We start from the raw sequence: 27,204 nt of genomic DNA on the forward strand, positions 1-27,204 counted from the left end.
GGTATGTTTCCAATCTAATGAGAAAGGAGGCACTGTTGGACCTAGTTCTTGGGTATGAGGTGGGACAAGTAGGAACACATATAGGAGGCAGTGACCATTATACCATAAGGTTTACGTTGGCTATGAAAAAGGCTTAGAACAATCTAGGGTAAAAATATTTAACTGGGGAAAGCCAACTTTAATGAGGTAAGAATGGATCTGGGCTGAATAAATTGGAGTCAAATGTTGACAGGGGAAATGGTAACTGAACAATGGACCATCTTCAAAGAAGATAGTTCGGGCACAGTCGCTTCAAAGGGTAGGGAAAACAAATCCAGATCTTCCTGAATTGCAAAAAAGAAAGTGATTAAGATTAAGGAAAAGTGTGCTTATGAGAGTTGCCAGATGGATATAGAAAGTTCTGAGTGGATGTGAAAAAGCAAATAAGAGAAGCAAAGAGGGAATATGAAAAGAATCTGGCAGCTAATATAAAAGGGAATCCCAAAGTTTTCTACAGGCATATAAATAGTAAAATGATGGTAAGAGGAGTAGGGCTGCATAGGGACCAAAAAAGGGATTTGCACATGGAGGCAAGTGGAATAGCTGAGATATTAAATGAGTACTTTGCAGCTGTCTTTACCAAGGAAGGAGATGCTACCCAGACCATGGTAAAATAGAAGGTAATTCAGACACTAGCAGAGTTTAAAGTTATAAGGAGGAGGTATTAGATACTGCCTAAAGCTGCTAAAGCACCAGAACTCAGTGAGATGCTTCCAAGGATATTGAATGTCATAAACATTTCATTGACCTTTGCCCCTAAGTGCTAAATTAGAAGTTTGTGTAGATTAGAACATTCAAGGTGCAGGATGTTTCAATGCTTGTTACATGGATTCCTGCCTAGTAACAAGGATGCGAACCTCTGGGGGTATTTTGAAAGGTTCCAGATCAATTCAAAGGTCAGTGAACAGTTCTTCTAAAGGAAGTCAGTTTGAGGCAGTCTGCCAGCCAGAGGTATCATAGACACAGAGGCAGGAATTGGTCCTGTTAAGTAAGTTAAAAGAAGGGAGCAAAGAAGTAGGCTCTGAATTAAAGAAAGCTGCAGTTAGCAGGCTGACTCTACACTGGGGATCTGGAGCAAAGGTATCCTCTGGAGCAGCAGTGTTCTGCTTAGCACTACCAGAGATCTGAAATACAGCTTGTGTACTAGCATTTGAGTGTACTCAGAAATCCAGGGAGAAGCAATCTCAGAAAGCGAGATTGAAACCCTGTGAGGTGGGCCATAGTTAAAGACATCCAAGTGGGAGTGACCTTTGGACAAAACACAAAGGAGCGACCTTCATAGATGGAGATAGGAAACACTAGTAAGGAAGACAAAGTTTCAGTGAGATTGGTTGGTCCCAGTGGGACTAACATCTGAGTTTTTTGGTGAGAAATCCATGGAATCTTTTTTTTGGTTGCATCTGTCATTTACTCTGTAATGTGGTGCGCCTGGTCAGGCCTGTTAATTCACACGTGACTCATATTTAACATGAATACAAGGGTATAAGATACATATTATAAATTGTTTGATTTTTCTGAACTTGTAAAGTTGTTTTTTTGTTTGTTCAAAAGGGGGATTCAGGAGCAGAGGAACATGGGTGTATATGTCCAAAAGTCATTGAAGGTGCTGGACCAATTGAGAGTCATTGATAAAGAATACAGTCTCCTGGGGCACAGAGTACCCCAGCAAGGAAGTTGTGTTGAACTTGTATAAGACACTAGCTTGGCCTCGCTGGAGTATTGCGTCCTGTTCTAGGTGCTGCATTTAAGAAGGTATTGGAGAAAGAAGATATTGGAGAGGGTGCAGGAAAAATTCACGAGAATGGTTTGGGAAATGAGGAATTTCAGGTATAACAATAGATTTGAGAAGTTGTGACTGTTTCCATTGGAGAAGAGAAGTCTGAGAGGAAATTTGATAGAGGTATTCAAGATCATGAGGGATATGGACAGAGTAGATAGGAAGAAATTGATCCCACCCGTTAAAGGACCGAGAATGAGAGGTCACAGAATTGACAAAAAAGCAAATGCAAGTTGTAACTAATGTCCACTTAGAAAGGCTGCAGATAACCAAATCCCTGGAACTGTACTCCAGCAATATTCAGTGCACCAATGGACAGACAGACACTGAGAATATAATAGCAGCAATAGCCATTGCTGTCGATGGTAGCAGTCTAGCCCTGAGCACAGTGTAACAAGAGGTTTAATGGCCTCAAATGTGTGTGTCAAGGCCAGTGACTGCATCATCAAATGCCACATTTCCATATCCTGCCCAATGAACCACTAGACTTACATACCGCCCCATTCTCCAGTCCTCCTCATTCATCTACTCTTCAGACTGCTGAGGATCTGCCCTAAGTCTGGAAGGGGCTCTGTGGAGTATGAACCAGCTGTCTAGCCTCAATGTGATAGTGTTCATCCTATCACTGCCATTCCACCAGTGCCTTTGCTGTTGCCTGTCAGCCAACTAGCCCAGTCTGCTGCCAACCAGACAATAAATATACACTTCCCAGTAGACCCTTACTGGGTTCCTGCTTGGTTGTTACTTATTGGCCATTCACTGGGTAATTGAGATACCCCGCTCTGAGCGAGGGTACTCAGCACTAAGCCCATTCCCACTCATAGGTCTTGTGCAGGATATTACATCCCCCCACCCACCCCCCCAAAGTCTGAAGACCCCCTCAACGAGTGATGAAATGGAGAAGGAAGAGCAGACGTAGCACATCGGTGTCTCTTTGGCTCCGGTAAATCCTCATGGAGCTGATGCACTGGATCAGTCTGTGATCCAGTGAATGCCGGCGGTGACAGGGACGTCACAGAGGGCGATCGTCAGGAGGCGGCTGAACTGTGGAGTCGGCATCCGAGACATCAGAGAACTGCATATACATCTCGGAGTCAGATGACACAACATAGGGCATGCCACCGTCGAGAGAGACTGGAGGAATCACAGCAGGCTGGCTCGGCAATGGAGCCGGAGGATCAAGGGCAGGCTTCCTTCGAGGCACTTCTTGAGCGAGCAACAGTTGTGAGCGAATGCAATCCAGGTGTCGTTTCATTAGTTGTCCCCGGACCCGAACTTGGTAAGAGACTGGTCCTTTTTGACAGACAACAATCCCAGAGAGCCAGTGAGTATCAATGTTGAAGTTACGAATGAACACCGTGTAGTCAGCTGCGAAGCGGCGAAGAGGTCAACGTTGAACTGGGAAACACCCTTGCAAATCTTGGTTACGACGTGCCTTTGCGCCGATGTCCAGTAAAATCAAACTCTGCTGTATACGAAGTCTACGATCCATTAACATCTCAGTTACTTCCTGTGGCCTGGTCCTGCACAAGAATAAAAATCTTAACAGTCTTGTGTCAACCGAGCTGGATGTCTGTTACTTGAGCCCCCGTCTGCACGGCCCTCTACCAAACCATTCGGTGCTGGATGTTATGGAGTGATGCGGATGTGGCGAATCCTGTTGCTCTTCACAAAATCGGCAAACTCTTCACTCGTGAAGTAGGCCCCGTTATCGTACACAAGTCTCCGTGGGAAGAGACCCTTGCTCTGGTGAGAGAGGAGTTGGTGGGAAGTTTGACGATGGTGCGGGAGCATGGAGGGAGAAAATGAAAGGAATGGAGGAGGCCTTGTCATGGCATCGTGACTATTTGGCTTCAGTGGATGAGGAGCTGTGGAGGGTGGTACAGATTAACAGAGGGTTGAGAGCCGAGATTGAAGACTTGAAGAACAGGTCGCAAAGGCAAAACCTGAGGATTGTGTGTGTGTCCTAAGGGGTGGAGGGCCAGAAACTTACAGAATATTTCGCTGGTATGATGTTGAAGCTGATTGGGGAGAGAGAAGAGCCCTCTCAGTTTGAGTTGGACAGGGCCCATCAGTCGCTCCGGCTAAAACTTGATCGTCTGTTTCCATAATTTCCAGGTGAAGGAGAGAGTGCTGATCTGGGCGAAGCATAGGTGTGAGGTGAAGTGGGAAGGCAAGTGTATGTACATAAATCAGGAGTTGACAACAGACCAGGGAAGGAGGCGAATGGCCTTCAGATATGCTAAGGCAGCATTGTATAAACATAATGTGTGGTTTAGTGTGGTCTATCCATTGAGGCTGAGGGTCGGGTACAATGACAGAGACTATTATTTCAAGATAAAGGCAGAGGTGTTTGTGAAGGCAGAGGCCTGGATCGGTCTGAATTTTGACTTTTGACGTTTTTTGGCTGAGTTTTTGCTTTCATCTGCTTTTCTGAACCAATGGGATAGGAAGCATTTGTTTGTCTTTGTGGTTGGGAAGGCCCTGCTGGCAGAAGTAAAGAAGGCGGAGCACTCGCCAATTGTGATATCGGATCATGTGCTGCTCTAGATAGTCCTGGAGAAGAGGCTGGCCCAGAGGACGGGGTAGAGGTTGGATGTGGGTCTGTTGGCAGACCCAAACGTTTGCATCAAGGTGGAGAGGGTGTTGAAATGAAATGAAATGAAAAATGAAAATCGCTTATTGTCACGAGTAGGCTTCAATGAAGTTACTGTGAAAAGCCCCTAGTCGCCACATTCCGGCGCCTGTCCGGGGAGGCTGGTACGGGAATCGAACTGTGCTGCTGGCTTGCTTGGTCTGCTTTAAAAGCCAGCGATTTAGCCGAGTGAGCTAAACCAGCCCCTTAAAGCCCCTAGTCGCCGCATTCCGGCGCCTGTTGGCGGTGTTGGAGGAGTATGTCGTGTTTAATCGAAATGGGAGGTCTCGTCGTCAGGGGTTTGGGAGGTTTTGAAGTTGATTGCTATTGGGCCAGCTCCATCGGGAGGCAGCGGCGAAGAAGATTGTGTGGATTAGGGATGGGACAGGAGGGGTCGTGGTGGATCCGGAGCAGGTGAATAGGGTGTTTGAGGCGCCGGAGGATCAGTCGGCTATGAGGGAGGGTTTGGAGTGACTGGAGTTGCCGGAGGTGGGAGAGGTGGAAAGGGCCAGGTTAGAGGAGCCATTAGGGTTGGAGGACGTGAAGGTAGTGAAAGGGAAGATGCAGTCAGGCGAAGTGCCGGGGCCGGATTGGTCCCAGTGGAAGTGCTTGAGGATGTGATGGTGAAGGTGGGGGACTTACTTGAGACTATGAGGCAGGCATCAGTTTCATTTTTACTGAAAAAGGATAAGGACCCGGTGGAGTGTACCAAACGTGGATGCCAAGTTATTGGCTAAGGTACTGGCGGTGAGGCTGCAGAGGTGTCTTCTGAAGGTGGTGGGGGAGGAACCAGACAGGGTTTGTTAAGGGCAGGTAGCTGTCGTTAAATGTGCGGCCGCTGCCGGATGTGGTTCTTTCTCTGGCAGGGGGGGGGGGGGGGGGGGGGGGGGGGGAGTTACAGGTGGTAGTGGCGTTGGATGAGGAGAAAGCATTTGAAAGAATGGAGTGGAGGTATCTGTTTACGGTATTGAAGAAGTTTGAGATTGGGCCTAAGTTTGTGACTTGGGTAAAATTTCTATATAAGGATCTGACAGCCTGTATGTGGACGACTGAGACTCAGTCAGAGTACTTCCCACTATACTGGGGAACAAGGCAGCGGTGCCCCATGTCCCATCCTCTTGCTCGCCTTGGCAATTGAGCATTTGGCAATTGAGCCCTTGCCGATTGCGCTGAGGGGCACGGACGTATGAAGGGACATAGTGAGGGTGCCTCTGTACACAGATGATTTACTGCTGTACATCACAGACCCAGGCTCTTCAATGAGGAACTTAATGGGGCTGCTAGGGAAATTTGAGGAATTTTCAGGATATAAATTGAAACCAGGGAAGAGTGAGTGTTTTGTTGTGTCTCCTTCGGCTGGAGGGGCGGGATTCAGGGGTTGCCATTTAGGGTGGTGACAACTCACATTAAATATTTGGCGGTGCAGGTAGTGCAGGACTGGATATTGCGCCATAAGTTAAATTGAGCAAGCCTGGTAGGGAAGGTGAAAGAGGATTTGGGCAGGTGGGAGAGTCTCCCTTTGTTGTTGGCTGGCTGGGTACTGGCAGTCAAGATGAATATTTTGCCATGGCTGTTGTTTCTATTCCAGTATCTTCCAGTTTTTTTGCCAAAGTCATTTTTTTGACGGTCTCGTCATCTGTGTGGGCAGGGAAAGTGGCGAGGATAAGGAAGGTGATGTTCCAAAGGGGGCAGCAGTGGGGTTGGGGCGGGGGGGCTTGGCTCTTCCGAGCGTGTTGTGCTATAATTGGGCGGTGAATGCGGAGAAGGCGCGGGGCTGGGGGAAGGGATTGGAAGCTTTGGGGTGCGGATGGAGGCGAGGTCTTGTCAGGGGTCGGGGTTGCGGATGCTGGCAACGGCACCGCTGCCCCTAGCCCCAGGGAAATATTCTGGGAGTCCAGTAGTGGTAGCCACACTGAGGATCTGGAGGCAGTTTTGACAGCACTTTAAGTTGAGGACAGGGTCGAGGGAATCATGGGTTTGAGCCAGAGAGGATGGATGCAAGGTTCTAGGGATGGGAGGAGAAGGGGGTGAAAGAGATGAATGGTCTGTTTCTGGAGGGGAGATTTGCAAGTTTAGAAGAGTTGGGGGTGAGGTATAGGCTGCAGCGCGAGGAGGGCTCTGGGTATATGCAGGTGCGAAATTTCACAAGAAATACCTTCCCGAGTTTCCCGGTTGTGCCACCTGCCTTGTTGCTGGAGGAGGTGCAGTCGGTGGGGGGAGGGGCGGGTGGCTGGAGAGTGGGGTTGTCTCAACAGTTTATGTAGAATTATGGAGGCGGATTATGGAGTCAATGGAGGGGATAAAGGCTAAGTGGGAGGAAGAGTTGGGAATGAGGTTGGAGGAAGGGTTATGGTGTGAAGTGCTGCGGAGGGTCAATGCTTCGACCTAGTGTGCGAAGCTGGGTTTGATTCAGTGAAAAGTGGTGTATAGGGCGCACTTAGCGAGGGCTAGGATGAGCCAGCTGAGGGGGTAGAGGACAGTTGTATGCAGTGTGAGAGGGGCCCATGTCCATATGTTCTGATCCTGCCCGAAGGTGAAGAAGTATTGGGGGTCAGTTTTCAGCTTCATGTCTGAGGTTCTGCATGTCGAACTGTAGCAGGGTCCCCTAGAGGCCATATTCGGGATGTCCGACCTGCTGGAGCTGCAGACAAGAGTGGGGGCAGATGTTTTGGCCTTTGCGGGTCCTGATGAAGTGCAAAGGAGAGATTCGACCAGAGATGTGGATTGTTCATTTTGCATTGAGAAGACCTGGTTGCTCCCAAGGGCTATGGGGGCATGGAGGGGGGAGGGGGGGGGGGGGGGCATTGGGTTTTGTTTGTGTATAAATGTTGAAAATAGTGAATAAAAATAATTTTTAAAAACGTTCTTTAAGGAAATAGCAGGGAAGTTAGACAAAGGAGAACCAGTGGATGTGATCTATTTGGTTTTCAGAAGGCCTTTGACAAAGTACTGTGCAGAATGCTGCTAAATAAGATAAGAACCCATGATGTTCGGGGCAAGGTACTGGCATGGGTAGAGGATTGGCTGACTGGCTGAAGGCAGAGATTGGGGATAATTCTGCAAACCACCAAACATTCTACAAATGAATTCAGGGACTGTAGAAATTAATCAGCAATTAATCTGAAAGCCGTTGATGATCCCATTAAATAGCACTAATGAGGGCTTCTTGCCGCTGTTGAACACATGTCCAGTTATGCAGGTTTAAGATGTGGCATTTGCACAATCTCCCGTGTCTGCATGGGTCTCACTCCCATGACCCAAAGATGTGTAGGGTTGGTGAATTGGCCACGCTAAATTGCCCTTTAAAATATATTTTTTTAATGCATTTTTAAGAGATGCCGTGAGTTGGAGTGTTGAGGTCAAAAATGGCATCAATGTTAACCCTAATTAATCGCACAATCAGCTACCCTGAATACTTCTGAGACATGTCCTAATGCAGCCATTACTGACCTACCCAAAAGGTAACACGCATAGCCCGTTGATGGGACTCGTATTTTACCTTCTAAGAAGGGTTGGTAGTCCGGTTGGTTGGAGGTGCCACAAATATGACTTTATTGCTAATTACTCACTTGAATAAGAACTGAATCAAAACGTAGAAATGAAATATCAAACAATATGTAAAAAGGTCAAGTACATGGCATAAAGCATAAAATAAATCACTTTAAAACAAACAAATAGATAGATGATTCAAAAATTCAGGAATTCAAGAACAAAGACCTTCACCATGAGGTCTTACTTTTAAAGAAATTCTTATCTCTAGTTTAACCCCTCATTTACTCTCATTGGTTTCTGATTCTCAGATGAGACCTCCTGGTTTGTTCAAATAAGTATCTGTTACTTAGAGGATGATTTGTTAATTAAACATTGGGCATTACTTAAGATTGTCTGGTGCCTATCAAAACTAGCTCAGCATCTGCGTGCGCAGTCTAAGGAAAATTACAGGATATGTTTCCCACGTTACGGTATGTTACACAGCTTGGCAGAGACCTTGCTGTAACTGATTAGTTGATTAGACCGAGAACAATACATTCTTAGTGCTGAATACATTGGAATACAATGGTTAATTCATTATGTGAAACAATGACTGGATTCCCACAGTCAGGACACTTTTAATAATTTTACTCTCAGCTACGTGCATTCAATAGCACCAATATGAATAAAACTATGACGAAATCAATACTCTATCACCTGTGCCATATGTATGCGTGTGTGGTGTGGACAGGAGTTTTTAGCCAAATTGAACCAAGCGTACCAAAACTCTGAATGTTATGGTTCTTAGTTTTGCAACCATCTATTTTTAAATCTTAAAGTAACTGTAAAGCATAGTCAATTTTCATGTTAAAATGCATCATTATTTTGTTCACAATATCATCATATTATCAGGGTGTTGTAGTTTATAGTATATAGGTTTCTTATTCCATTTATTATTTCAAATCAAGTACCAATATGGGTGGCATGGTGGCACAGTGCCTCACAGTGCCAGAGACCCGGGTTCAATTCCGGCCTCAGATGACTGTGTGGAATTTGCATTTTCTCCCCGTTATCTGCATGGGTTTCCTCCGACTGCTTCGGTATCGTCCCAGAGTCACAAAGCTGTTCAGGTTGGGTGGATAGGGCATGCTAAATTGCCCCTTAGTGTCCAGCTTTGTACAGGTTAGGTGGCGTTATTGGGATAGGGCGGGGGAGTGGACCGAGGTGGGGTACTCTTTCAGAATATTGGTGCAGACTCAATGGATTGAACGGCCTCCTTCTGCACTGTACCGAGTCTATGATTCTGAAACTGTTAGGGAGAAACAATAAATGTTCTTTTCTCCCAACCAACATTCTGTGGAAGTAAGTGTTTTAAAAAAGTTCAACTGCAGTTAATGACAATTGCTTTCTTCTTAACCAAATACACCTTTATAAATTACGTAGCACCTACCTTTGCCATATTTTGCAATAATATGAAATAGATGAATTGTTTGATCCTTGAAAGCCTCTTGCAAGGTGCTCGTTGGATGATCTTTGTGTTTTTCTTTCATACATTCATCACAAATTGGAATCTTGTCAGCCATGCAAAATGCCGTCAGGTTTGAATCAGGATGGTCAAAGCACATCATCTGTGGCTCCCCACCTGAAGGTTCATTAAAACTATGGTCCGTGTAGGTTCTGTCATGCTGCTTTAAACATTCCTTGCAGAAATTTAAATCACAGGTTTCACATTTCTTGACTGCAAGCTGTTTATTTTTCGATTCACAAAGTTGGCAGTTAAATTGTTTTTTGATTGATTTATTCTTTGATGGTTTCTTGCGCCGCTTTTCCAACCTATTTAACACCTCGTTGATCAGAAAATTATCTGGGAATTTGACTTTTTCGGTGCTGGTGAAATGATGATTTTCTTCACAGACTGGGCATGTGACAACAGCATGTTTTTTTAGACCTTTATTGGACATTGTCTTTTGCCTTGGGATACAGTGCTCACACATGTTGTGATTGCATGGCAGCAATTGTGCTTTAGAATACAGCTTTCCACAGACTGGGCAAGTAAGTTCATCATGTATTGGAGGTTTTATCCGTTTCATTTTGCGCCTAAAGTTCAGACTGTATGATCCCTGTGAATTACTTGGGCTGGAAATTTAAAAGAAAACACACATTTCATTCAGAGCATTCATTAAGTTGATTCATGCATCCTGAATTAAAGACTGCAGTAATAATTTTTTTCCTTAAGTTCATAAATCCATAATCCACAGCATCGTCGATTTATCCTGTTTAAGAATTATAGGAAATGAAGCTCGATGATTGTGAGGTAAACCAACCTTAGCAAAGGCATCGTTTGTGGCCATGGAAACCTTATTCAATCTAATCACTTCCTGAAAATAAATGCAGCTGAAATAGCACAGTGCGTGGGTTCGGCTAGCTGTCTGTCCACTCGAGAGCCAAGCAAGGTGAGAGTTTCCTGTTTCTGCCAGCCATTAGGGTCGTAAGTGAAATGAGCTTTGTCAATACCAACCTAGTTTCTGGATTGATGAACCATTGCCTCGTTTTGCCTAGGTTTAATGTAACTAAACTTACTAATCACACTCCATGGGGAATTTAGAGTAACTAATGAAGGTTGTGGAAAGGTCCCTATCTGTACTCTTCTGGTGTTTGTATCAACCAGGTTAGATGAAGCTTTACACTAGCTATGATGGATTACTCCCAATAGATTTTACCATTTTAACATTTCTCAGTGAGGCTTTTACAGAAGGAAGGAAAAAAATTATCTAACACATTTTATGATCTTGGGATGTCCCAAAGCATTTTGCAGCCAATAATTCTTTTTAAAGCATAGTTAGTTTTGTACTGTAGGGAAAGACAGTGACCGTTTTACACAGTCCCATAAACAGAACTAATAAATGACTATGTAATCTGTTTTTAATGGAATTGGAGATAAATGACACTAAGAGAAATTCTCTGTTTTTTTTGTGGACAGCACCATGAGATCCTTTCCAATCAGCTGAGAGAGTAGGTTGGGTCTGAGTTTAGCATCTCAGCAATAAGTCTGCACCTCTAAAGAATCAGCTTTCCATTCAGTTACTGCACTAAAATGATAAAATACATAAATCTCTAGTGTGGACCCATCACTGCCTGACTGGAATTGGGAGAGTGCTACCAATAAGCAATTGAAGAATTATTTGCTATTTGTTTGGTGGAAGAGTCGTTAGCACCACTGCCTCACATCACCAGGGACACAGGTTTGATTTCCACTTGGGTCACTGTGTTCTCCCCTTGTCTGTGTGGGCTTCCTTCGGGTGCTCTGGTTTCCTCCCACAAGTCCTGAAAGACATGCTTGTTAGGTGAATTGGACATTCTGAATTCTCCCTCTATGTACCAGAACAAGCGCCAGAGTGTGGCGACTTGGGGATTTTCACAACAACTTCATTGCAGTGTTAATGTAAGCCTACTTGTGACAATAATAATGACTGTCTCTGTGGAGTTTGCATGTTCTCCCCGTGTCTGTGTGGACTTCCTCCGGGTGCTCTGGTTTCCCCCCCCCCACAGTCCAAAGATGTGCAGATTAGGTGGTTTGGCCATGATAAATTGCCCCTGAGTGTCCAGGGATGTGCCAGTTAGATTGCGGGGTTATGGCGATAGGGTGGGGTGGGTGGAAGAGTGGACTTGGGTTGGGTACTCTTTCAGAGGGTCGGTGCATGCAAGATGGGCTGAATGACCTCCTTCTGCACTGCAGGAATTCTATGATGCTATGGGAAATAAAAATAAAGATGTCTTTCAGATGAGATACTAAACCAAGTATTGTCTCAGCTGCTTGTAAAAAATTCCAGCAGCATTATATCAAAGAAAAGAAGCACTCATTTTAAGAAAGACTTTGAAAGCTTTGTAGATTTGAATAATGTTTGGACGTTAGAAATTGTGCATTCATGCAGTCAAGTTTTATAAGGCCTTTTGTTGTAAGATACTGCAACATATTCAATGGTCCTTTTCTGTTTAGCATTGATTTGTTAATCGATTTGGACCTTGGCCTGCAAAAAGTGTATAAGATGATCTGGTGGTTTGTTGCCTTGTTCCTGTATTATCATGCAATTAGACCACTTGTAGATTAGTAGTGAGGGAGGGTGGGTTGGAGGAAGGTCCTGAGAAAATAAAAACACCAATATTGCATTAAATTGTGCCCTTCATGAAAACTGAAGAATATTTAAAATGCACCATGAACCTTGGTAAGATATTCTTGTGGAAAATGACATTCAATGAAACCTCCAAAGACTCAGACTTGCTACCCTCCCAACTTAATAAATGATACCCGCCACTAAATTCGCCAAGGAAGAGGGCACAAGATTCCACCCTCGGATCCTTTTGCTGTAAAATATCTCATTTTATTTTAATGCTGAGGATTTGGAAGACTACTTGAAGTCTTCTTCCCTCAAGTGAAAAAGTACATATCTCTCTGTTCGTTGTTACATAAACTATTTTCACAACTACTATTTATATACCATTGCAAAAGAACATATTGAATCTGTAAACCAGCATGACAATTCTTACCTATAATTTTGAGCTTTTGAAATCAAAAATATATTTACAACTAGTATTTATAATAATTGAATGTGTCAATATGCATTCTTATTACCAAAGTCCCTGGATTTCTCCTGTTATTTGGGAAATTGCATTCCTTGGCTTTCTACGGTTTTCTACTGAAACTATAAATCAAAAACCATGAAAATGACCAGTGTAATTTGCATTACTTTCTGAACGTGCAAATATTGTACCAAGGCAAATCACATAACGAAATATGCACACCTACTTAAATAGGAAGTAAACATTTGGTTTATAAAACAAAATTCTATTTTTCTAATTGAACAGATTTTTTTAGTTAACACGAGCTGTTACTTACTAACAAATTTCTTTATTGTCATATGGAGATTTCCAACAGAGAAAGTTGGTAGCACTGTCCCTGTGAAGCATTGCCTCTTCCATTCCTTTCGATGCCAACTTTATTTCACCTGCTGCTAGTTTTTGAGCTGCCTGTGTATCCTTGCTCATCATTGAGTGCGTCTTGCTGATTTCAAAGTCACTTCTGTCCATCAGAGCCTCTTTGCTAAATTCCCCTTCATCCTTAGTTTCATTTAGCTCCTTTTCAGCTTTCAATACTTCTCCCCTACTACCTCCCTTGATTCCTCTATGGTGGTCCTCATTGTCAAGCCCTGCTGTACTCCTGGATGCTATAATAGCATCTGCTGAGGCAAGACTTATTGCTCTGCTGCTTTCAGCTGTCACATGCTTCTCTCCCCCCTGATTCTTCTGCCATGGATTCATCTCCAACAAAGATGGGACACACTATAGAAGAAGGAAGCACTGCTCAAGATTACACTCAGTTAAAAATGCCAGCTCTCCTATATTAATGCCAATAATTCTTCACTGGCTCCCGAGAAGGAATGTACAGTAATCTGTGAAAATTACAGATGGGATTTCAACATTCTAACCAGTATTATGATCAATCATTAATTCCTCAAAATGAAAACTACCTCGAGGCCACAATAATTTAAAGCTTACTTATGTGGCCCTCCAGTCTTCGTTCCAAGACTAGACCACTATAGACTGATGCGGACCTGACACTTTAACATTACAGACTGACCACGAGGTTGCAAACATCACAGAATGTGCGACATCACAAACTGACCACAAAACTGAAACCTATGTCACTGAGTCTATGACATCACAAACAGGGCCTCAATGAAGACAGGCCAAAGGGCTGAAACCTTGCACAGATCAATCATCAGGTTACAAGATGAAAAGATGAACATGATTAAGGATGGCCATCATCATAGAATCATAGAGGGCAGCATAGTGGCACATGGGTTAGCATTGCTGCCTTCAGCGCTGAGGACCCGGGTTCAAATCCCGGCCCTGGGTTACTGTCTGTGTGGAGTTTGCACATTCTCCCCGTGTCTGCATGCATTTCACTCCCACAACCCAAAAGATGTGTAGGGTAGGTGGATTGGCCACGTTAAATTGCCCCTTAATTGGAAAAAATAATTGGGTACTCTAAATTTATTTTTTAGAATCATAGAATCATAGAACTTACAGTGCGGAAGGAGACCATTCGGCCCATCAAGTCTGCACTGGCCCTTACAAATAGCACCCTACTGAAGCCCACGTATCTACCCTATCCCAGTAACCCCCAGTTAAAATTTTTTGGACACTAAGGGCTATTTAGCATGGCCCATCCACCTAATCCGCACATCTTTGGACTGTGGGAGGAAACCAGAGCACCCAGGGGAAACTTCCGCAGACACAGGGAGAACGTGCAGTCTCCGCACAGACAGTGACCCAGCCAGGAATTGAACCTGGGACCCTGGAGCTGTGAAGCAACTGTGCTAACCACTATGCTACCGTGCTGCCCATGAATGAATCTTCATTCATGCATCCACTGAGACATTCAATTGTTTCTTGAGTAACTCTGGGATTTTTCTTTCCACTATTGCACCTAGAAATCTCCATCCTGTGCTTTGGTCACTCTTTGTCTGAAGAAGAACTTCCTAATGTCGGTCCTGTATTGACATCCTATGGTTTAAAAATGCATTTCTTTGTCCGAGCACAAATTTAGGCAGAAGTAATTTTTAAGTTCTACATTTTAGAATCATTGCAGTCCGGAAGGAGGCCACTAGGCCCACCGATCCGCCGAGAAAAGGACCTTACCTCGGCCCAAGCCTTTTGTGCCATTTACTCTCCTGATGTCCTGATCAATTGTGGGCCCCAATCCTGCATCGTGTAAGACGCAGCAACCAAATGTTGATTATCGTTGGTTTAACCAATTAGTGACCAGGGGGCGTGTTCTCCTTTCAATTAAAGTTGATAGTGGATTCTCAGAATTGGCAGGACAATCGGAGGCCCTCCAACACCAAAGCTGCAAACTAATGCTGCGGTAAGGGGAGGAGAGGGCACCCTCTCAGCAATGAAGTCAGAGAATTGAAATAATTTGACATTAACATTTACAGTTTTAGAAATAGGTGAATTTAGTTCAAATATTAATAGTTTTAAAGTCAGTTATGGGAGCCTTTCAGGCATGATGGGAAAGTTAGCCAAACCAAAGCATTAAAGGAGATAGTAAAGCAAACCAAGGAGTTATTCCTGCTGGGAGTCAGGAAGGCCTCACTATGGGGGTAAGTGGCCATCTGTATAAACTCTGAAACTGATTTATCGATGTATGTGTAAGACCTACCTTTTTTCTATAACCAAAAAACATAAATATGTGACACAGTATTGGTACCTGTCAGACAAGATTTAGGAGCAGATCTATGTCTCTGAAATATTTTCCTGAATAAAGGTGCTGCAACCTAGACTTTTTTTTGACCACAACAGCACCTTGGCAACAGGCATCTATGAAGTTATATCTTAACAAAGAGTCAAGGGGTGACACGGTGGCGCAGTGGGTTAGCCCTGTAGTCTCACGGCGCCGAGGTCCCAGGTTCGATCCCGGCTCTGGGTCACTGTCCATGTGGAGTTTGCACATTCTCCCCGTGTTTGAGTGGGTTTCGCCCCCATAACCCAAAGATGTGCAGGTTAGGTGGATTGGCCACGCTAAATTGTCCCTTAATTGGAAAACAATAATTGGGTAGACTAAATTTATTTTAAAAAACAAAGAGTCAGGCCTCTTGGAGAGAAGGGGATGAGGAGGGAAGATCAGTGCAAGTGGGAAGAGAATACAAATATGAATATCACGTCTAAATATTAACTTGCTGTTTTTTCATTTTTGACCACTTGATGGCGAATATGGTTAAGCGTATGAGTTTCATCGCATGTGAAAGTAATTTGCCATTCATTTTACTGCAGGTTTGTTTCATGGAGGAGAACTTAAATGAATGCTGCCACAAAGATGAGTTACAATCAGAATGATAGATCGTGGACTGACTTGTGGATCTCACCAATTCTTGGTCCACCCACAAAAACAAATCACAGGGATCAGGAGATGTCTGGAGATATCTGGGTATATCTGGACATTCTAGATTTCAACACTATGCATTTCATACCTAACTTTTTTTTCCTATTTATTTATGGGGTGTGCCTTCGCTGAGTAGGCCATCATTTATTGCCCATCCCTAGTTGCTCTTCAGAAGGTGGTGATGAGTTGCCTTCTTGAACCGCTGCAGTGCTTGAGGTGTAGATACAGCCACTCTGCTGTTAGGGAAGGTGGTCTGGGTGGCGCAGTGGTTAGCACTGCTGCCTCACAGTGCCAAGGAACCGGGTTGGGTCCCAGCCCCAGATGACTGCCGTGTGGAGTTTGCACATTCTCCCCGTGTCTGCGTGGGTCTCACCCCCACAACCCAAAGATGTGCAGGGTAGGTGGATTAGCCATGCTAAACTGCCCCTTAATTGGTTAAAAAAAGAATTGGGTACTCTAAATTTATTTTTAAAAGGGAAGAAGATCCAAGATTTTGCCTCAGCCACAGTGCAGGAACGGCAATATATTTCCAAATCAGGGTGGTGAGTGACTTGGAGGGGAACCTCCAGGTGGTGGGGTTCCCAGGTATTTGCTGCTTGTGTCCTACTAGATAGTAGTGGTCATGTGTTTGGAAGGTGCTGTCTAAAGAACCTTGGTGAATTATTGCAGTACATTGTGTAGATCGTACACAGAGCTGCCACTGTTCATCGGCGGTGGAGGGCTTGAATGTTTGTTGAAGGAGGAGCAATCAAGCGGGCTGCGTTGTCCTGGATGGTGTTGAGTTTCTTGAGTGTTGTTGGTGCTGCACTCATCCAGGCAAGTAGAGTGTATTCCATTACACTCTTGACTTGTGCCTTGTAGATGGTGGACAGGGTTTGGCGGGGGTCAGGAGCTGAGTTACTCACTGTAGGATTCCTAGGCTTTGATCTTCCCTAGTAGCCATAGTATTAATATGGCTAGTCCAGTTCAGTTACTGATCAACGGTCACACCCAGTATGTTGCTTGTGGGGGATTCAGTGATGGTAATGCCATTGAATGTCAAGGGGTGATGGTTAGATCCTCTCTTGTAGGAGATAGTCATTCCCTGGCATTTGTGTGGCGCGAATGTAACTTGCTACTTGTCAGCCCAAGCCTGGATATCTGAGGAGTCGTGAATGGTGTTGAACATTGCAGTCATCCGCAAATATCCCCACTTCTGAACTTATGATGGAAGGACGGTCATTGATGAAGCAACTGAAGATGGTTGGTCCGAGGACACTACCCTGAGGAACTATCGCAGTGATGTCCTGGAACTGAGATGACTGACCTCCAACCACCACAACCATTTTCTTTTGTGCCAGGTATGACTCCAACTAGCGGAGAGTTTTCCCCCTGATTCCCACTGACTCTAGTTTTGCTAGGGCTCCTTTATGCCATAAGCGGTCAAATGCTGCCTTGATGTCAAGGGCAGTCACCCTCACCTCACCTCTGGCATTCAGGTTTTTTGTCCATGTTTGAACTGAGGATGTAATGAGATCAGGAGCTGAGTGACCCTGGCGGAACTCAAACTGAGCATCCGTGAGCAGGTTATTGCTAAGTGCCGCTTGACAGCACTGTTGATGATTCCTTCTATCAGTTGATTTGATTATTATTCTTGAAATATCTTCTTCACTTCAGTCAAAGGCACTGTCTCATACTGGAAAATTTATTTTGCAGGCAGCAGCTGTTCTTCAATACCTCACCCAAATAATCATTCTTCATATGTGACTCCAAACAGTGGACGGTGGAAGATTATTGAAGTACAGACGGCAACACAATGTAACTCATACTGATCATTTTCTACCATACATTTTTTTCTGCACTTGGTTTGGAATTCTCACATTTTAAGACTAAGTGTGGTGACGGTTGGTGCCGGTGGAGCTGGTCCTAACAACCAGGGGCGGCACGGTGGCACAGTGGTTAGCACTGCTGCCTCATGGTGCTGAGGACCCTGGTTCGATCCCGACCCCGGGTCACTGTCTTTGTGGAGTTTGCACATTCTCCCCGTGTTTGAGTGGCTCTCACACCCACAACCCAAAGATGTGCAGGATAGGTGGATTAGACACACTAAATTGGCCCTTAATTGGAAAAAAATAATTGGGCACTCTAAATTTTTTTTAAAAATAGTCCTGCCAACCAGAATGTCACGATCCTGGAACAGTTTCTGTACTTTGAACCTCAATAATTATGCACAGGCAAGTTCCTCTCCAACTCTCCTGGTGGACTGATTGATTCATCTGCCCGCTCTCAGCTGATGGCTTTGAAGATCCCAGCACCATATTTAAATACCAGTCCAGCACACTCATGACTGTGCTGTGCAGGATGTCAGAAAACCAGAGGGGAAAGGCGAGCAGCCTCAAGAAGAAGTCTGTTTTCAATTGAACCACCCTCCCCCCACAAGTCCATCACTTGCAAGGCACCCATGCCCCACTTGGGTCTCTACCCATAACATCTGGAGTCTTCATCTATCACCTTTCTTTAAATGATGCTTTATCACTTTGACCCCATTGTTTGTCAAATATTCATGCAGCCTTGTTGGGTTGCAGCTTTCTTCCCCACGGTCTTCCCTCTGCCTTCTGTGGAGCAGCACGGTAGCACAGTGGTTAGCACTGTTGCTTCACAGCGCCAGGGATGCAGGTTCGATTCCTGGTTTGGGTCACTGTCTGTGCTGAGACTGCACATTCTCCCTGTGTCAACGTGGGTTTCCTCTGGGTGCTTCGGTTTCCTCACTCAAGTCCCAAAAGACGTGCTGGTAGGCAATTTGCACATTCTGAATTCTCTATTTGTGTACCGAAACAGGCGCCGGAATGTGGAGGCAAGGGGCTTTTCACAGTAACATCTTTGCAGTGTTAATGTAAGCCTACTTGTGACACTAATAAAGATTATTTAAAAAAAATTATTATTCATCTTCTTCATTTACCTTTTTGCCCCTCTTCCTGCCATGTGAGTCCTCACCCTTCCCCCTCCCCAATTCCTTGCACAGCCCTCCTTGCACATTTCCCTTTGTCACCTTAAAGCCCCCACCTTTAAGCCTTCCCCAGACTCACCTCGCACTCGACTCCCTGCCAAACTTTGGACCTTTATTCCGGTGGTTGAATGAGTCCTACAGTACAGTCCTGTCGAGATAGACACCAGTGTGTAGCATTGGTGGAGAACACGGCCCCTGTACTCAATGCCAGGTGCAATACTGATCCGAGACAGTGACTGAAGAGGGTCCATGGATCCAGTTGCACGGTGCTGTCGGTGAAGACCAGTTAGGAATGAAGATGAAGGACAGGGGTTGGTCTGCCCCGGCAGAGTGGCGAACACCGCATCAGGAGCCGCATAGCAGAAAAAAATTGTTGCACTCACCCTGAAGTCTCTTGCCAGCTGAGGACTGTCTTGTGCATGCCACTCTTTAGCAATCGGGTTTTGGGGCTGTGAAGCAACAGTGCTAACCACTGTGCTATCGTGCCCCCCAATTTTTGGGGGGGAGTTGTGTGTTCAGTTCTGGACACTGCACCTCAACAGTGAAATGTGGATTCCTCAGAATGATATTGGGGTCCAAAGGATTAAGTTATAAGGACAAGTTACCTTAAATCTGGCTTGTATTTGATTTTGAGTTCAGAGGTTAATAGATGATCTAATTATTGTGTTAAACTGATTAATGAATTTGAGTTAAAGAGTAGATATTTGCTCTGGTGGGTAAATCCAGCACAAGAAGAAACAATCTTAAAATGAGAGGTAGATTGTTTAGGATTGATATCAGGAAACCATTTTTAAGACTAAGGGTGGTGGAAATCTTAAACGTTGAAACACAGACTGTAGATACTGAGTTAATTACATTTTTGAAGCCTGAGGTTAAAAAAGTTTTGTTCGGGAAGGGTCTTGGGGTATGGACTAAAGGGGATTAAATGGAATTCAGGCACAAATCAGCTATGATTTGATGGAGTGGTGGAACAAGCTCAAAGGTCTGAGTGACCTACTGAGGAGGCCATATTCGGGGTGTTGGACCAGCCGGGGTTGGAAACGGGCGCAGAGGCAGATGTTGTGGCCCTCGCCTCATTGATTGCCCGAAAGCGGATCCTGTTAGGCAGGAGATCAACCTCTCTACCCTGTGTCCTGGCGTGGCGGGGGGACCTGCTGGAATTCTTGATGCGTGAAAAGGTCAAATTTGAACTGAGGGGAAAGATGGAGGGATTCAACAAGTTATGGACGTTATTCATTGTGCACTTTCGAGAATTGGATCACGCCGAATATTAGGGGGTGCTGGGGGCTGGGAGGGTTGGGAGGAGGGGGACTGTATGTATTAATGATAATTATGGGTGATTCCTGATTCCGCTTTATCATTTGTTTATGTTAACATGCGGGCTAATATTTGAGGGTTTGTTGGGAGGATGGGATCATTGTTATTGATATGGGGATTGACATTTCATTCATTACTGATTATTGTTTATTGTTGGGTGTAAATTTGGGAGAAAATATGAAGAAGGAGGAGAATAAAAAAATATTTTAAAAAAAGGTCTTAGTGGCCTTAGAATCCATAGAATCCCTGCAGTGCAGAAGGAGGCCAATTGGCTCATTGAGTCTGCACCAACCCTCTGAAAGTGCACTCTGCCTAGGCCCACTCCATCCCTGTAACCTCTTAACCCCATCTAAGCTGCACACCTACGTACACTGAGGCAATTTTAACATGGCCAATCCACCTAACCTGCACATCTTTGAACTGCGTGAGGAAACCGACACAGACACGGGGAGAAAGTGCAAACTCCACACAGAGTCACCCAAGGCCAGAATCAAACCCAGGTCCCCGGCATTTTGAGGCAACATTGCTAACCACTGTGTCAAGGTGCCGCCGCCTGTTTCCATGATATTCCAAGAGTCTAATGTGTCCATCTCAGCTACCTCAGTACACATTTGTACCTTGTTCCTTCCTTTTTTTGTTCTAAAATAAATTTAGAGTATCCATCTTTGGGTTGTGGGACAAAACCCACGCAAACACGGGGAGAATGTGCAAACTCCACACGAACAGTGTCCCAGATCGAACCTGGGACCTTGGCGCCATGAGGCAGCAGTGTTATCCACTGCACCACCGTGCTGCCTTATCGCGTTCTTTCCTAACCCATGTCACATTACGAGGGATGCACGAGCCACCACACCATCATAAGAGCCATCATGACACGCACACCTTTGTTTCGCTAAGTTCTATATTTCACATAATGTTTATTCCCATCATTGCATGCAAAAAAGAACTCCAGGATGCAAGCTGTTTTATGGGTTACACTAGTTTTGAGGGCTGAGATCCAGACTTATCTATCAAGATAGCTGGTGAGTCCATTAAGTTACCCTTTTTTATATCAGTAAGTGCTGTATGAAAGTGAGAACATCATTCCCTGCATTGTTGGTTTGACTGATCCAGGAGGAGGTGCAGCTGGAGGATGGTAGCTGGTGGAGACTTGAGAAGTGAAGAATGTAAATAAAATGTCAGATTGTTTACAAGTTGCTCTAATGTTTTAATGAGTCTCTGTTGCAACATCATAAATTTGGAACCTTACACATCACTGAGTAATTTCTCTGGCAATTTCCTTTCCCATTAAAGCGCATGAGAGCTGTGATCCTATACTTGCGGGGACAAAATTGTACCTGCTTTATACACATATTGATTTAAATATTAAGTGAGAAAAGAGCTTTGATTAATGACCACTTTTCCAGACCATCTGTGCACAAACAATTTACTTGAATCTTAGGTATTCATTAAGAATACAAGATATTTCATGAATGTTTTGTTGGATCAATTTACGGTCTCAGACTATATTAATGAGATAATTATTACTTACATCTTTTAATTAAGACCGTTCTGATATATAATTGAGTGTTTTACACCTGTAATTAACTTAAGTAATTTGTATTTGGTTCCTTAAATTACATCATTTCTCATGCTTGTGGAGAACGATGTCATTGCTGGGCAATGAGATGCTTTACTGCCTTTTGGACTACTATATTTGTTCAATTTGACTCTAACCCAGGGCCAGGGAGAGAAATCATGGGCCCTGGTAATGCTCCTGTTTCAGGGTCCCTAATTCCATCTCCCCCTTCCCGTTTAACTCTACCTTCAATCACGCATGACATCCTCTTTTTCCCCTTTCAAGATCCACCAATCAATTTGGCAAATAATCACAGAAACGTCCGAGTAAAATGATGGTGTCCATTGTAGGCATCTGGTTATACATATCATCCGATTATGCAGAAAGGGTAATTTTTACTGTTAAGAACAGCAACACTATATTGTAGTGTGCTCCATAGGTAATCCAACCACAACTATTAAAGAAACAGAGAGTACAAATTATACTTTAACAGCATTGTGTAATATTGCTAATTTGACAGGAAAATACTCCATTAGTTATTTATAACACTGTGCAATCGATAACACTGATTATGGTGACTGCCTCAGCTCTCAATAACATGTTCTGCACATTGAACCATAAGGACAAAGTGACAGAAAATTCACATTTGAGGGAAAGATTCAATACTTACAACCCAGATAAACGGCACAAGACCTTTTCAATTCAATTTTTAAAAAAAGGAATTTATTGGCATTTTATATTTTAGAAACAGATGGAACAAAGATACAAAATAATACCATACATAAGGATTTATCATATCCAACACTGCAAACAAACCAAAGAAAGTCCCAACGCAGGAGATTATAAGTGCATTGAAAACACATCCAGGCCTGGGACAAAAACAGGGTCAATCATATAGTCAGAAAATAATGAAGGGAGGACTGGCAACAAGTCCAAGTAATACTCAGACCCAGGGTCCCTGTCATATGAGAGTACCTTTAAGAAATTGATGTTTAAGAAATGTACCTTTAAGGAATAAAGATGCTCATGTTACTGGAGTGATGTCAGAGTGTGGGTGGAGCTGAGCTCGACTTCTGCTTTTTAGTTTCAGTTTGAGAAAAAAACTTGGATGTGTCTGTGTTTTTCAGTGAGCTGCGTCTGGAGTTCAAACAAAGGGCTGTACTGTTGATCTCTGCCATCCAAAGACTATCTATGGATCATTTGATGAACCCAGAATTGTAAAATGTTTCAGTATTGAATGTAAACCTAAAGTGCTCCTGTTTGAAGGTTTGTTAAGTCTTTTGGATGTTAAAAGGACAGCTTACAGGGTTACTTAGGGTTGTAGTCTTTGGGGTTGTATTTGAATTAATGGTTGCTTAGATGTTAACTGTTTGTTTTAAAAAAGGTTAACTTGTGTTCATAGAACAAAAATTGTTTTGTTTCAAAAAATACTTGTCCTTTTCTGCTGTACCACTTCTGTAGAGTGGGCTGTGTGCTCGCCATACCACAATCTATTAAAAGGTATGGGTCAGGTGAACTCCTTGATACACTTTGGGGTTCTCTAAACCCTGGCCCATAACAATTGGGGCTCGTCCGGGATAAAAGTCTATCTATTGGATTGGCTTAGTGAACCTAAAGACAGTGAGGGGTGAGAATATTGTAGTTGCTTATCAGGTGTGGTATTTTAGTTTAAGTGGGGAGTGTGTTGTGGACAATGGCTCTTTCAGAGGCTCAGAAGTTTTTGGGGGTGGAGACGGGCACACGCATTACCTTATGGACAGAGACTAAAAGCAGACTGTTAGATTTGTCAAAAACAGTGCAGTTAACATTACCTGAAAAAATGTGAAAAGATGAGGTAATTATGGCGGTGGCTAAGCATTTAAAGTTGCCTGAGATACAGTCTGACTCATTAGAAATGGCAAAGATCCAGTTGTAGGTTAAGCCACTTGAACATGAAGAAAAATTAAAGGAGTTTGAATGTGCAATGAGAGAAAAAGAAAGAGAGAGGGAGATACAGATCGAGGAAGAAGAAAAGGAGAGAGAAGAAAGAAACAAAGAAAGAATAGACCTAGCAGAACAAAAAGAAAGCGATAGAGAGGAAAGGGAAAAAGAGAGAGAGTTTGAACTTCAGAAAATGGCTATGAAACATTACAGTCAGTTAAAATTGGCAGACGTAAAGGGAAACGTACAGTTGGATGATAGTGAAGAGGAGAGTGAGAAAGAGCGTCAAAGTTGAAGGCTTGGTAGGGATCTATTTAAATATGTCCAAGCATTGCCAAGGTTTGACGAGAAGGAAGTGGAAGCATTTTTCATTTCATTTGAGAAGGTAGCTAAACAAATGAAATGGCCACAAGACATGCGGGTATTATTGATTCAAACAAAGCTGATAGGTAGGGCTAGTGAAGTGTTTTCATCACTACCGGAGGAGGTATCTGAGACGTATGAGGAGGTGAAAAAATCCATCTTAGGTGCATATGAACTAGTGCCTGAAGCTTACAGACAAAAGTTTAGAAATATAAGGAAAGAATTTGGTCAAATATATGTGGAGTTTGAAAGGCTCAAACAGAGTAATTTTGATAGGTGGATAAGGGCTTTGAAAATAGACCAAACATATGAAGCTCTCAGAGAAATTATACTTTGGGAGGAGTTTAAAAATTCAATTCCTGATGTAGTGAGAACTCATGTGGAAGAGCAGAGGGTTAAAACTGCGAGATTAGCAGCAGAAATGGCAGATGATTATGAATTAGTTCATAAATCAAAGCTTGCTTTCAGACATCAGTTTCAGCTTGTGTGGGATAGAAACTGGGGGCATGAGAAATACTCAAGTGGGAAAGGTAAAGGTGATCTGATGGGAGATAATACAGAGAGTGTACCTCAGATTAAAAAATAAATCCAGGTGGGTGGAAGAGACATGAAAAGTTTCAAATGTTTTTACTGTAATAAACTAGGCCATGTAAAGTCACAGTTTGGTGGTTGAATAAAAGCACTGGGAAGGCTGGTGTGGTTAAACAGGATAAGACAGTGGGGTTTGTTAGAGTGGTAAAGGAATTCCCAAGGGAAGCGAAGGAGGTGCAAAAGACTATATAGCCTGATCAAGAGGTGCTTGATAAGAAGGTGCCAGATCTCTTTAAAGAATTTACTTGTGTGGGTAAAGTTTACTCATGTGTATCAGGAGGAGCAGGTAAAGAATTCACAATTTTAAGAGATACGGGAGCTAGTCAATCTTTAATGGTAAGAGATGAGGAGTTATGTAGTTTAGGAAGAATGTTCCCAGAAAAGGTGGTAATATGTGGAATTCAGGGTGAGAGGAGTAGTGTTTCAATGTATAAGGTACGGTTGGAAAGTCCAGTGAAGAGTGGTGAAGTGGTGGTCGGAGTAATAGAGAAACTATCTTGTTCAGGAATACAATTTATTTTGGGTAATGATATCGCTCGATCATAGTGGGAGTGATGCCTACCGTAGTTGATAAGCCAGTGGAAAATCAGACAACTGAAGTGTTGAAGGACGAATATCCTGGGATTTTTCCGGATTGTGTAATAACAAGGTAGCAAAGTCACAGGTTAAAACAAGAGGAGAAATCAAAGAGTGAAGATGAAGTTGAAGTGCAATTATCGGAAACAATTGTTGATCAGATGGTTGAAAAAGAACAAGAACAGGTGGAGGATATTTTTTGTTCAGGAAAATTGGCGGAGTTACAACAAAAAGATATAGAAATAAAATGGATGTATCAGAAAGCATATATGGAAGAGGAATCTGAGTATATACCAGAGTGTTATTACCATAAAAGTAATGTCTTGATGAGAAAATGGAGACCTTTATACAAGCGGATGAAAAGTGGGCAGAAGTTCATCAAGTAGCATTGCCGGTAGGGTATCGAAAGAAGGTGTTGCGAGTTGCACATGAGGTACCAGTGGGAGGTCATTTGAGGATAAGGAAAACCCAAGCTAAAATCCAGAAACATTTGTATTGGCCTGGACTACATAAAGATGTAATTACATTTTGTCAATCATGTCACACATGTCAAGTAATAGGGAAACCTCAAGCAGTGATAAAACCAGTGCCCTTAATACCCATTCCAGCATTTGAGGAACCTTTTACAAGGGAGCTAGTTGATTGTGTAGGACCGCTTCCTAAAACAAAAAGTGGGAATCAATATCTTTTGACTATAATGGATGTGTCTACTCGGCTCCCAGAGGCCATTCCAGTACATAATCTTACAGCTAAAAAGATTGGGGAGGAGTTACTTAAATTCTTTACTAGATATGGACTACCCACAGAAATGCAATCGGATCAAGGATCAAATTTTACTTCAAAGTTATTCAAAGAAGTTATGGATAGCTTAGGACTAAAACAATTGAAATCAACTGTGCACCATCCAGAATTGCAGGTAGTGTGAGAAAGGTGGAATCAGATATTAAAGATAATGTTGAGGGCTTACTGTCAAGGTTATCCAGAGGATTGGGATAAAGGAATTCCATTCGTACTGTTTGCAATTAGGGATGCACCTAATGAGTCAACCAAATTTAGTCCTTTTGAACTAAGTTTTGGTCATGAGGTAAGATGACCACTTAAATTGATTAAGAAAAAATTGGTGAGTGAGAAATCGGAAATTACATTATTGGATTACGTGTCAAATTTTAGGGAACGATTAAATAGAGCAAGTGAATTGGCTCGACAACATTTGAAAGTTGCACAACATGTGATGAAACGGGTAGCGGACAAGAAATGCAAAATTTGTAGTTTTGCCAGTGGAGATAAAGTTTTAGTATTGTTACCAGTGGTAGGCGAACCTTTAAAAGCAAGGTTTTGTGGACCTTATCAAATTGAAAGGAAATTAAGAGAGGTGAATTATGTGGTAAAAACACCAGGGGCGCGATTCTCTGACCCCCCACACCAGGTGGGAGAATCGCGGGAGTGCCGGGCGATTCCCACCACACCGCCCTGGTACCCGCACGCAATTCTCCCACCCCCCCGAAAACGGCATGCCGAGTTTTACGACAGGCCGCTCGGAGAATCGCCGCTCGCTGTTTCTAACGGTTTAACCAGATGGGCCGAGTGGCCAGCCCAATCCAACCGGTTCACGCCAGCGCCAACCACACCTGGTCGCTGCCGGCGTGAACAGCACGCGAACGCTGCATGTGCGGCCTGTTAGGGGGAGTAAGGATCGAGCACCAGGGGCGTGCTCAGGAGGGGTCTGGCCCGCGATCGGTACCCACCGATTGGCGGGCCGGCGTCTCTAAAGGACGCACTCTTTTTCCTCCGCCGCCCCGCAAGATCAATCCTCCATGTCTTGTGGGGCACCCGCGGGGAGGACGGCAACTGCGCATGCGCGGGTTGGCGCCGGCCAACCTGCGCATGAGCGGGTGACGTCATTTAAGCGCCGCCGGCCGCGTCATTTAGGCGGCGCCGCTTTGACGCGGGCGCCAAGGCCCGGAGCGCGAAATTGACGCCGCGCCGTTGCTAGCCCCCTGGGGGTTGGAGAATAGGGGGCGAGGAGTGG

The 27,204-nt window shown here is 43.9% G+C and overlaps 1 protein-coding gene across 2 annotated transcripts in view; it reads right to left on the reverse strand.

Annotated features, from left to right (window-relative positions):
- Positions 1-13,537, reverse strand: part of LOC119976614 (tripartite motif-containing protein 42-like) — an 81,121-nt gene extending 67,584 nt beyond the window's left edge. For both annotated transcript variants that reach the window (XM_038817231.1, XM_038817232.1), the window contains exons 1-2: positions 12,817-13,537; positions 9,373-10,058 (exon numbers count right to left, since the gene is read on the reverse strand). In XM_038817231.1, the coding sequence (XP_038673159.1) occupies positions 9,373-10,058; positions 12,817-13,238 (1,108 nt within the window). In that variant the 5' untranslated portion in view covers positions 13,239-13,537. The remainder of the gene's footprint in view (positions 1-9,372; positions 10,059-12,816) is intronic.
- Positions 13,538-27,204: the final 13,667 nt, after the last annotated feature.

This window comes from Scyliorhinus canicula, chromosome 13 (assembly GCF_902713615.1).
Source record: "Scyliorhinus canicula chromosome 13, sScyCan1.1, whole genome shotgun sequence".
NCBI lineage: Eukaryota > Metazoa > Chordata > Chondrichthyes > Carcharhiniformes > Scyliorhinidae > Scyliorhinus > Scyliorhinus canicula.